General features: G+C 37.5%; 1 protein-coding gene across 1 annotated transcript; it reads left to right on the plus strand.

Moving 5' to 3' along the window:
• Positions 1-2,576: 2,576 nt before the first annotated feature.
• Positions 2,577-13,087, plus strand: LOC126830593 (uncharacterized). Its single transcript, XM_056102640.1, has 6 exons — positions 2,577-2,619; positions 3,549-3,785; positions 4,225-4,454; positions 5,533-5,684; positions 6,479-6,598; positions 12,859-13,087. Exons 2-6 carry the CDS (start codon positions 3,569-3,571, stop codon positions 13,085-13,087), a joined length of 948 nt encoding a protein of 315 aa, XP_055958615.1. The 5' UTR covers positions 2,577-2,619; positions 3,549-3,568.
• Positions 13,088-13,588: the final 501 nt, after the last annotated feature.

Genomic DNA, 13,588 nt, shown 5'->3' on the forward strand with positions numbered 1-13,588 from the left:
AACATTTTAATTCTGGTAAATCAGCTGCTGGAAATTTTCTGTTAATTAATGGAAATTTTTTTTAAAATTCCGGCAGCTGATTTACCAGAATTTCCATTCTATTTTCTGTTAATAGAAGGAAATATTGTTGAGTCATTCTGTAATTTAACAGATTTTGTCGTAAAATATTTCTGTTATTCAAAGCAAATATTTTACGAGAAATTCTGTTATATAACTGAAGGCAACATTTTAATTCTGGTAAATCAGCTGCCGGAAATTTTCTGTTAATTAATGGAAATTTTTTTTACAGTGTAGTTAGGCAGCTTGGTAAGTTGATGATAACAGACACTCGGTAAGTTGATATAAATGTTCTGGACAAAAGCAACATTTGTTTTTAAATGCTATCCAGTACCTTAGGTTTCCATTATTATTAGATACCTCTCCCTCCATATATATTATGATAGCACACTACAGGTGCAGAACAGTAAAACATTAAACCCCATTTCATTTCATCTAGCCTGTCGGGGGTTTTATTTAATCGTTTAGATTACAGCTTTTATTTTGTTGATGATCCATTGTTTAGAGTATATGGAAATAACAGATGGGTAGTGACCTAATTCTGTGAGTTAAAAGTTCAGATCATGTTTACCTTATATTGCTTATCATCGTATCATTATGTCAGCGTTTTACATTTAGATAAGAAATATCTTCAAAACTATAGGTACATAATAGACTGAATTAAATACTAATAAACAACACACGATAATTCTATATCTAAAAAGATTGGGGGTGGGGGAGTGGTTATATACTGAATTAAATACACAACACAGGGGTGTTACACATCTACTGAATTAAATACTAATACACAACACAGGAGTGTTACACATCTACTGAATTAAATACTAAATAAAAGATAAACGCATATTGTTTATTGCTCATTTGATACCGCTAAAATATTTCACAAGGGGTAGCTACTGTTATACTCATTCGAGGCCACTTTTTGATCAATCTGAATCCAAGAAATTTCTATTTTAGTCTACAATAAATAACAGGAATACTGTACCACATCTAAACATAAGCCCCGGTTACAAAATAAAACGGTGTTCATTTCAGAGCTTGAACTTTCCGCAATATTGTCAAAAGAGAAAATCATGGGAGTTTAAGGGCCTACTGTTCTGCTCCCACTGGACTCATGAAGACGGGCAAATGACATACAGTGTAATATGAGGGAAATTATGTCCGGGCAGCGGCGCTACGGGCTACTCTTATATCCAATTCCAACTGTCAAGGGATCTTTTACGTGCACGCCAATGTGTACACGGGACCTCGTTAACCATTCGCCCCCCCCCCCAACACACACACACACCGCTTACTTACCAAGGCACACTAGGAGGTCCACCCCTTAGCAGACAGTCCCCACCTCTCTCTCTCCTATTCTGCATCTGGGTCCGGTTGCGGGGGGGGGGGGTCTGTATCACCACGCTATAGGAGAAGCTTTAAATTCTGCGGTACTGCATTCATGTGAGACGATTAGGCGTTTGCAGGGATTTTCCGAGATGGGGAAGTGGGTGGTTAAGTCTGATGCTTTAAATTCTGTTTTCATGCTGATATGGCTCTGTATATCTCTAAATAAGTGTACAGCATGCCCTTGGACAACTGTTTTCATTTTTTAGGGACAAGGGCGGGATGACAATGTGTTAAAATGGTTGGAAATTTGATAATCATCTTATAGATTTGTAAAACATTAATTTACAGCAATGGGTGTTAGGTGCAAATAGACAAATGTTTTGATTTTCTAAGGTAAGGGGTTAGGGTTATGTGTGCGGGTATGCGTGAGCGTATCATAATGTCAATCCCGTAATGACCTGATTTCTATTAAAACATGACCAACACTGAAACAGGCATTGTATGACTATTCACAGGACATTGTTATTGGACAGAGGACCCTACTCGTTGTCACATACAAGCTGGGAATCGAAACCACGCTAGTTCATTCATTGACAGACCTTATAGTCTAAGCGCATGCGTTATCCTTATGGTCTAAGCGCATGCGTTAAAGTATCCTGCCAAGCAATAACCCAGATTTACCATTGAAGTCAATGGGGAGAGACTGGATTACTCCCGTGTCCTTCTGTGACCATTCGCCCCCGTATCTCGTCAAGATAAGGATTGTCCAGATAAAATAGGTCATGAACTTATTCCTCTCAAACTGGACCATGATAAAACTTGTGCGTGATAATTTTGTTCTATTATTTTACGGAGATAACATATATAAATATGAACCAGACATTGGTCAGATTGATAGTCGGTCGTCATCAAGACAAGACAACATGATTAGGTTCCTGGCTTTCGTGCTGGCGGTTGTCCGTTTGACCGGGATACAGGGAGCAAAGCTTACACAAATAGGACAGTTTGCAGTTCCTCATGCTGCGTTTGTAACAGTTGTAGAAGATCCACATGCGAGTTCCGTGAAGGATAAATATCATTTATTTATTTCAAGTTTTAACGGCGTCCCTTTCAGTACAGATTATGTGTATGAAGTGACCAAAATCGGGAGGAAACTGGGTAACATCGGAGCTACCAAAACCATCACAGCAACTTCATCTGTTACCTGGCCAAATGAAGTAGGCGTTGTACCACGTAAGTTCGATGTCACCCTACTCCGTTAAACTGGCTAATCGTATCAAACCAAGAGTCGGGATTGGAGAGAGGTTAAACTGGATAGTCGTATCAAGCCAAGAGTCGCGATCGAAGAGGTTAAACTGACTACATAGTGGGGACGGGGTCAAAGGGGTTAATCTGGCTACATAGTCGTATCAAACCAAGAAGTGGGATCGAAGAGATTACACACAACCCATATGTGTTCAGGGCAAAAATTAACCATTTCTGATCCCGATGTCGGTTGGGAAATCGCCTAAGGATTTTTTAACCCTGTTTCCCCTTGTCAGTGGTGCAGGGTGGAGCATCTAGGGCGTTAAACCCAATTTTATTTCTCCATTAGAACGTCAGCCAGCAATGAAGGAATAAATCAGTTGTGCAGGATGGAGGATCTAACATGTAGTGTCAGAGATCCCGCGTTCCGAGATAAAGATTGTACAATTTCAATATTTGTTTTGTAAATATACAATAAAACACATCCTCGTCTTCTTTATCTGCTTCTTCTATATTTGTTTATTATAGAAAGTGTATTTATTATTGTAGAAAGTGTATTTAGTATAATAGAAAGTGTATTTATTATTATTATAGAAAATGTACTTGTTATTATTATAAAAAGTGTATTTATTATTATTATTATTATTATTATTATTATTATTATTATAGAAAGTGTATTTTTTATTATAGAAAGTGTATTTTTTATTATAGAAAGTGTATTTTTTATTATAGAAAGTGTATTTATTATTATAGAACGTGCATTTATTATTATTATAGAAAATGTACTTGTTATTATTATAAAAAGTGTATTTATTATTATTATTATTATTATTATAGAAAGTGTATTTATTATTATAGAACGTGTATTCCTTTACGTGTATATATTGTTATAGAAAGTGTATTTATTATTATTATAGAAAGTGTATTTCACAAGAATATGGTTAGTGTCTCTGGTGGTTTTCTGGTGCCACTAAAGGCACATGGCGTCATAGATCTGTTCGATTATTCATCCGCTCCACCAAAAGGACCTTATAGAATCACCGATAACTCTGCCGATGCTGATTGGTTCTACCATAGGGTTCAGTGGAAGGATATGAACGGTGATGGTCGAGTTGATGCCGTGTCCTGTAGAGCTAAGAAACCCGTTTTATTTGGTAAGTAGACAGGTTCGAAAGCTATTTGGTAGGGTTAGTTTGGTATGTGAAGAGAGAGAGAGAGAGAGAGGGGGGGGGAGGGAGAGGGAGAGGGGGTGTAATGTCTACTCGACAAAACCTAGGTCATTTCGGGACTAAAATATATGATTCAATTTTAATTCAATAATTCGCTTGCGAGTAGGGGTCTTTAGCAGTGGGAGGAAACCAGAGGACCCGGAGAAAGCCCACGGGGTTTGACAGGCGACCCTACTGGTAATCGAAACCACGCCAATTGAATCAATGACAGACCTTATGATGCAGCGCGCACGCACTAACCATTCAGCCATCAACCCCCGTATTTGGTGAGAAACATGACCAATAGTAATAACGACATCAGACAAGGAGTTGTGGACATTGTCAGCTCCTAATATGTAGAATTTTATTGGAATATTTTTAACAGGACGTGAAGATGGTGAATTGGTCTGGTTTGAACAGCCAGCTTCCGGTGCTCTTTCATCCACGTGGAAAACCCACGTGTTAGCTCATGGTCCTGATGTGTTTTTTGAAATAACCAGTTTACCAACATCAAATGGTAAAATGGATTGTATTGTCACAGCTGGCTTCTTCTCTAAATCACTCAACATCTACTGGACAACAGATCCACATGGCAGATGGGATGATGCTTCTAAGGTAATGTCGTTTTAAGCATTCGTTCATTCTTAACTTCCGCTGCCACCTTGGGCCATATCGCAGACAAGTGTTTCCCGAGAAACTTGCCAGCGAGGTCAAATAGTAGGCGTGGTCTAGCGCGTGGAGGAGACACGAGATCTATTAGGAGGCCTATTCAATTCCGTTCCTTAAATACAGACACAGTGCTTTTTGAAGGGTTGCGTCAACTGCAAGATCATCTACAGGAGTTGCTCCTGGTGCAACCAATGTCATTTATATGATTATGTGTGGAATGCGATGAGTACATTTCCCGGGGAGGGGGCGGTTGGGCGGAGGAATGATCAGCGCGTGCGTGTTGTGTCATAAGGTCTATCATTGAGTCAACTGGCGTGATTTCGATTCCCCGGTTGTACGTGACAAGAAGTAGGGTCGTCTGTCCAACCTCGTGGGTTTTCTCCGGGTCCTCCGGTTTCCTCCCAATGCCAAAGACCCCTACGCGCAAGCGAATTATTGAAATGAAAAATTTAACCATGTGTTAGTCCAGAAATGACCTAGTTTGTGTAGAGTGGACGTTAAACCCCATTTCTCTCTCTTTTTATCTATTGTTTTTCAACCGGTACAGTTTAGCTTCCCATAAAACAGATGAATCTCTTGTAGCTTTACTCTAGTTTTATCTATTAAAGTAAAATGTTTAACGACGGCGATTTTTCATCTTAGTGGGTAAAACGTTGACTCGCTAACCTAGAAGTCGCATGTTTGATCCCTGTGCTGGCCGAGAAAATTCATTAGGGATTTTACAGCGTGGTTTCCCATTGTCAGGACGGAGGGCCTGGAAACTGACAACTTTTTGTCGTTTGGATGAGACGATAGACCAATGTCCCGTGTTTACATTGGTGTGCACGTAAACGATCCCTTGACGTTTGGAAACTGTAATAAGAGTAGGCCGTAGCGCCGCTGTCTGGGCAAACTGTAAGAAGGATATCGGTCTCCATTTTCCTAATCGGTGCAGAACAGTGGTGTGTTAAACCCCATTTATTTCGTACCACAGAACAAATCACGAAATAGAATTAAAATAAAATCGACCATTTTGTATCTTCAGATTAAAAGCCGTGTAATAAACAATCATATCAAGGCCGTGTTTGACGTCGATGTTGTTGATCTTGACAAAGATGGCAAACTTGATCTGCTGGTCACTAGCAATGATGCTAAAAGTGCTGCGATGTACGCGTTTGAAATACCTTCAGATTTCAGGTATAGTATATAATACATGATTACAACATCTATCTTAGGTTTAACGTCCACTCGACACTAATTAGGTCATTCTGGGACTAACATACGGTATATATTTATTACAATGGCTCACTTGCAGTGGTCGGTAACCAGAGAAACCCAGTGAAAAACATGGGGTTGGACAAATGGTTTGAGCAAGAAATGAAGTCGCGACGTTTTAATTCAATCTTCAGCATTAGACTACTCTAAGAGAAGGTCAGGTAACTTCTCTTGTCTCAGGTAGCTTGTGGGAGGTGTGTATCTGGGGGGTGGGGGTATGGAAGCGGTGTCTGGGCTCACTGTTCTTTGTGTCAATGTTTACATGCACCACCAGACTGTTTACCACGAGTAGAAATAATCAATGGTGTTTTATAATCAGAGGTTTGATAAACAATAGGGAAATTCGGGGTTTTAACAGACTTGAAGAGGAAATATCCGGGTTTATCAGGCTTTAGACAGATTAGGGTTTTAACAGACCTTAAAGGTGGAAAATCAGGGTTTTAACAGATCTTTAAAGTGGAAAATTAGGGTTTTAATAGATTTAAAGGTGGAAAATCAGGGTTTTAAAAGACCTTAAAGGTGGAAAATCAGGGTGTTAACACACATTAAAAGTGGAAAATCAGAATTTTAACGGACATTAATGGTGGTAAATCAGGGTTCTAACAGACCTTTGGGGTGAAAATATATTAGATGAAAAATATCAAGGTACCTTAAAAGATGGCAAAATATCAGGGGTTAACAGACTCCAAATATATAGAACTTGATTCATATTACAGAACTGGGACATTTAAAGAGCATGTCATTGCTACTGGTTTCGCTCCTCGTGCATCAGGACTGGGCAAGGGAGCCCCAGGATCACCGGAAGTAGTTTACGAGAACGAACATCATAAAAACGGGTGAGTACTAAAATTATATAAAACATAGTGAATGATCAAGTGTAGTCAAGTGAAATACAAAATTATATAGTAGATAGTCAAAGCTCAGTCAAGTCCAGGGCGGTCAAGTCAAATGCAAAACTATAATAACAGTTAGTCAAAATTCAAGCATAGTAAATCAAATGCAAAATTACATAGTATAGTACATAGTCAATGCTCAAGGGCAGTCAAGTCAAATACACAATTATATAGTACATAGTTAATGTTCAAGGGTAGTTAAGTCAAATACAAAATTATATAGTACAAAGTCAATGTTCAAGGATAGTCAAGTCAAATACAAAATTATATACTAAGCAGTCACTGCTCACGGATAGTCAAGTCAAATACAAAATTATATAGCACATAGTCAATGCTCAAGGGCGGTCAAGTCAAATACAAAATTATATAGTTAGCAGTCAGTGTTCAAAGGAACTCAAGTCAAATACAAAATCATATAGTGCATAGTCAAATGATACAGAATATGGTCAATGTTCAAGGGATATCCAGTCAAATAGAAAATGATATAATACATAGAAAATGCACAAGTCAAATACAAATTTGTGAGATAACAGTAGGCGGACATTCCAACCGGAACCTGTCAATTATGGTCACAACTCGTCCAACTAGTCCACCCACAAGTTCATTTGAAAGCATGCGGTATATCTAACAACCAGGAAATACAATTATAGAATTAAAAAAAATCCAATTACAATATTAAATTACTAATAAAGTATGTTGCCCATTTTAGCAAACGGATATCTAAATGATTTAAAATGAATCTTGAGATGTGGGTGGAGAGTTCAGTATTTTGAATTCGCTGAAACCAAACAAAAGTCGGTGATTCAATAAACCAAGATATGTACATATACGTACATAAATGGAAAGTGTTTTTTTTAATAAAGAAATACCAGAATGTATTTCATATTATAATGATCTAGGTTTATTGTTTTCTTCAAGATTTTGTTGGTGTAAATGTTCATTAATTTATCACTTAAACATACATTACGCAAGGGCTAAATCTGCCTATTGGAGGTCTTTCTTTAGGCCTGAAACGTTATCTAAATTACTAATTAGACATTAATTAACTTATCCAGACCATAATCAACTCTCGTTGTCGTCGCTAGCCTGCGATATTTACTGGATTAGGATCCGATTTGCTGCTCCACTTTCATTCATGATTAAATCATGAAATGGATAATCGAGACTATGTTTTTATCGTACCGAATTTAGTAATGTTGATCGAGGCTAGGCCGAAAATTCAATGGCTAAATTCTCGGTTCAGAGTGGATCAATTTGACTGAAATTTTCAGCAAATACCCTTTACATTATCAAGTTTTTAACTATTATAGTGAGAACTGCCAGCTCTTTATCTAATCTCCCATAATGTATCCTTAAAGCAGAAAAAGCTTTGATACCAATTAAGTCGTTATTTAGTAAATTTGGCCACCTATCATTAAATGTATTATGTAAAGTATTTAATAGTATAATAAAACCTATTCTTTTATGTCTCTCAAGTATGGGGCTATGATTATCGAGCGGTTATAGAGACGGTACACACCACCAGTTTCTGTAAATTTGTATTAGGTAAACTTTAACAAAGGCAGGGGCATTGGGTGACAAAATTTAAATGTATACTACATGTCAAACTGTATCAGATGTGCTTTTTTCATAAAATAAAATTAATTCAAGGCTTTTCTTTACAAAAATAGATAAACATTATCGAATACATCACGATGGTAGACAGTAATATCAATGTAGGTACAAAATGACACGTTTACATCAGAGATTTTAGTCAAAGAATTTTTGTTCAAAGCAAGTTTCAGCGACGCCAAATTTACCGATGAAAGTATTGATGTTTGCCCAAAATGCATCCAAGCGTGAAATTTACTTGACGTCAGCACTAACAGACTTTAATAAGAGGTCACTCCCGTTAAGCGGCCAGTCATGAAAATTCACGTCAGTGGGTGCTTAATACAGATTCTAGTGTATGCTGATCGAGAGGTACCCTAAATAGGTTTACCTTATGTTTACGAATTTAGATTTAGCAGGCCGTAAAACCTGGGCCCTTATTGACGAAAACTTAAACTAAGTTACAACCGAAATTATAAGAAATACTGCAACTTCATTGGATATATGCAAATTGATTTTACTGGTCAGCCAATCGAATTGCAGTATTTCTTAAAATTTCGATTGTATCTTAGTTTAAGTTTTCGTGGATAAGGGCCCTGGGTTTCAAACATTAGATTACTACTTTATTCTCTTGGTTTTGCTTATGTATTTAACGTTAAAATAATTGATGATACTAATAACTATATTGGAGTCTTTAAGCAGAGTTTACAGGATATTAACATACAAGAATGGTCGATACCTTTAAACAGTTCGGAGAGCTTAAGAGTATAGATATTTTAAAGGCACTATTCCGATTTGAACAGAGTCTCAAAAATAAAGTCAGAGTACGTATGAAATTTAAGCGCCAAAATATAGAGGAATGGTGTATTTACCTTGTCTCAAAATTCCAGCTCAAAATATTGAGTCGTTTGGACGTGAATGTCCAAACTGCTTATCCGCACACGTAACCCATTTAAGATTTCGGGTCTAGTTTTTCGTTGGGTTACCTGATAATCGATTCCCGTTCCTTGAGAGGTCTATACAGTGAATGACCCATGTGCTGTACTTGATAACGAAAGGTAAATTTCACCTACACATTATTTTTATAAAAAAAAAATGTCTGGTTTTATCCAGACACTGCATAATACAGCTTGGGACACCGGTCTCCATTTCCAGATGAAGACTGATGGGTTTAAATTGTTTGAAAACGTATCGTTTATATTGAGTTAGTTGCGCTGCCCTTGGGTTACGTTGGGTAGAGGATTTTAAGGGATTTTAACACAAAATTAAGCAGTTTTATTCTCCAAAAACTTATCGGGATTGGCCCTTTAAGCATGATTTATGTCAAGAATATTACCTGCCTTGTAACATAAGAACGGCATATAGGCGAAATATAACTCGCTTACGATTAAATCAGTTAACACTGGCAACCAATCATCATCGTTTACGTGTTAATTCATCACTTTGTCCCATGTGTAAGAATGGTTGACCAAGATATTTATCATTTTCTATTTGATTATGTACAGCTTATGAGTCATTAAGAAATAGGTATATGCCTGTTAAATTTGCTTAAACATACATTATGCAAGAGCTAAATCTGATTATTGCAAGTCTTTATTTAGGTTTCAGATGTCATAGAAATTATAAATTAGATCTTTATTTACACAACAAGCACAAAATCAACTCTGTAGACCCACGGATGGCTTGGATTCGCTTGGATTTAAACAGGATTTCATTGATTGATTAAATTTTTAAATGGCGTCGTAAGCTGAGATTAACCGTTACGTTGACGTCATACTCCGGGAAATTTTAGATCGAGGCTGAATGATAGAGTGTACGAAGCGAGGCCGCTGTTGAGCGAGGCCGCATATGTCGGTCAATTGATTGAAAGTTCGATATATACGGCCTTGATATTATGTTTATTTGTGGTTAAAATGAGAGTTTGGATGTCGGTATTATACGCTCTTTTGTCACTTGCGTTTACAGAAAAATTATGGAAATTGATAAACATCGCAGCTAACATCACCCCAGAGTTGAATTGCAGCCCATGCAGCCCCATTGGATCAATGTTTCCTATTTCAATTTGTCTGCTTCGGGAGTACACGCAGGCTAACAAGATTGAAGAAGTCGGCTATAATTATGCCTCATTGATTTGGTCCATTCCTTTAAAACTTTCGCTTCTTATCTATATAATAAAAGTCCTATTTTTAATTTGTAGTAAAAATAAATGTGATACGAATTGAAAACGTTACTTTATAATCGAGATTATGTAGGTGGAGTTAACGCCTGTCAATCAATTTCTAGTCAAAAATTACAACGGTGATAACTTTGTTCAGAATAAAGTAATTTGACTGAAATTTTCAATATATTCTTCTTTTATCATGTATTTTTGAACTGTTATAGCAAGAATGGCCAACTCTCTATTAAAATCCCCCATAATGTATCTTTAAGGGTATTGTGATCCAAATCGATTTTCCAAGTTGTGAACAACTAAGAATAGGGATTTCATTATTGTCATTGGTTCGTATATATAGAGAAGGTTTTATTGTTAAGACAATTGAGAATATCGCCACCATTGAAAAAAACTTGAGCATTATTAATGTATATATTATGTTCTTCGTATTGCAAATATATACAATTCATAATCTATCTCACTGTATTATCGGTCAATGACCTGATATACTGAATAATGATTATTATTATTATTTATATAAATAGGAAATAGAGAAAATTCAATAAACCAAGATCTGTATCATGAACATGAGATTAAAACAATAATATCTTATTGATAAACAAAATATTATACTTTACTTCATTATCATATTGTATTAGGTAGGTTGGGTGGAAGAATGGTTAGGGTCACCTGTCCAACCTCGTGGGTTTTATCCGGGTCCTCCGGTTTCCTCCCACTGCTAAAGACCTCTACGCGCAAGCAAATTATTGAAATAAATTAAAACCATATGTTAGTCCTGAAATGACCTGCTTTGTGTTGAGTGGACGTTAACTCTCTCTCTCTCTATCTCTCTCTTTCTCTCACTCTGGGGATCACGGTGGCTAAGTGGGTAAGGCGCTGGCTCGCTAGCCTGGAGGTCGGGTGTTCGATCCCTGCATTGGCCGAGAAAGTTCATCCAGATTTTCCGGCGTGGTTCCCCCTTGTCAGTGATGCAGGACGGAGGGCCTGACAAGGACAACTGTCTAGTCATTCGGATGAGACGAAAAACCGAGGTCCCGTGTACACATTGGCGTGCACGTAAAAGATCCCTTGACAGTTGGAATTCGATATAAGAGTAGGCCGTAGTGCCGCTGTCCGGGCAAAATTACCCTCATAGCACACTGTATGGCGTATGTCCGTCTTCATTAGCCCAGTTCGGAGCAAAACAGTAGGACGTTAAACCCCATTTCATTTCATTTCTCTCTCTCTCTCTCTCTCTCTCTTATATTGTATAATCATTCTTCCATGTCGTCACATGTTATTTTATGTCTTGAAATGCTGAGACAATAGTGAACAATGAAATGAAATGGGGTTTAATGTCCTACTGTTCTACTCCGAACTGGTCTAATGAAGACGGGATACGCCATACACAGTGCTGTGAGGGAAATTTTGCCCGGACAGCGGCACTGCGGCCTACTTATATATCGAATTCCAACTGTCAAGGTTACTTTACGTGAACGCCAATGTGTACATGGCACCTCGGATTTTCGTACCATCCGAACGACTAGGCAGCTTTTTGTGTCAGGCCCTCCTTTACGTACCACTGTCGTTGGGAAACCACTACAACTCGATAACTTTCTCGGCCAACACCGGGATCAAACCCGCGACTCCTCGGATAGCGAGAGAGCGTCTTACTTTATGGGCCACCGTGGTGGGTCCCATTCTTTATGCATTTTAACCCTTTTCTATATTAAAATTCCATTTTAGCTAGCTCTTTCTCTAAGATTATCAGGTATTGATAATTATTAAAAGTAAACATAGTTTTGATTGATATATTAGCTAAAATGGAATTTGTATTTTCTTTTCAAAACTTCATATCATGGGAGTAGAATTTTCTATTAACGTTTTCTATGCTCCAGTCCACCAAAAAATGATTTGATATTCGATGTTGTAACATGGATAGAAATGAAATGAAATGAAATGGGGTTTAACGTCCTACTGTTCTGCTCATTTCATTTCCTTGCTATTTGTAGAGAAGTTGTCAAACATCCATATTATACGACATGTTAAATGTACATGATATAGGTACAATACTTTTCAATCTGATTAGTTTCGTTTTTGGTTTTTTTTATAGTTCAAAATTTGGTTTTACTTGTCATTACTACGCTAGGATCTGAGGGATTAGCCAGTGAAACCATTTGTTTCGGCGACTTCTTGGCGTGCGATGCACGGAACTGTGGGTAAACCACTGGAAATGTCAACGCCTGGCGTCATCGAGTAGAAAGCCGCTCATATGACCTCTGAAGCGAACTTCTCCTATATCCGGTCAGATCTTTATGTAGGCCATCGAAAGTATAAAAAAAACCGAAACGAAATATGGATCTGTATTTTAATCAGATTGAATTATCCAACTTTAAATAGTTTACTTGTTTTTTTATTCGGGACACTAGATTTATTAATTATTGTTTTCCCTGTATTTTAGGAAACCGATGATAATATTATCAGGCGATGATGATGGTCGAGCTCATTTATTAAAACCAAGATCAACATCACATGGTGATTTTACATATTCTATGGAGACCATCTTGGATGTAGGATCTGGTACCGTGGGTAAAATAGCCCATAAAGATGTAGATGGGGATGGCTATCCAGAAGTATTTATACCAGCATATAATGCCGGCAAGGTGTATGTGTATACATTCAAACCATAATATTGTAATAAAATCATTCTAAAATATATTCCCAGTGATATTTTACATATTTAAAATGTCATCCTTGCTCGTATTTCTCAGTAATAGGCCATATACTTGAGAGGGGGTTGGATGGCGGAAGGGTTAACGCGTGCGCGTTGTATCATAAAGTCTGTCATTTAGTCAATTTCTTAGTTTCAATTCCTTGCTTTGACGTCACAAGTAGTATGGTCTTCTGTCCAACCTCATGGGTTTACTCCGGGTCCTCCGGTTTCCTCCCACTGCTAAATACCTCTACGCGCAAGCGAATTATTGAAATAAAACCATGTTTTAGTCCTGAAATAGCTAGTTTTTTTGTCTAGTGGACGTTAAACCCCATTTCTCTCCTTCTCACTATACTTGAGTCTTGGGGGCACATATACAATCAAGCAGTTGACCCAGGAAATCACCAAACCTCTGCGCTCCACTGCATTCACGGTCATATACAGTTTTAATAACGACAGGTGCATGCTTACTTATATT

The sequence above is a fragment of the Patella vulgata genome, chromosome 8, assembly GCF_932274485.2.
Source record: "Patella vulgata chromosome 8, xgPatVulg1.2, whole genome shotgun sequence".
Taxonomy (NCBI): domain Eukaryota; kingdom Metazoa; phylum Mollusca; class Gastropoda; family Patellidae; genus Patella; species Patella vulgata.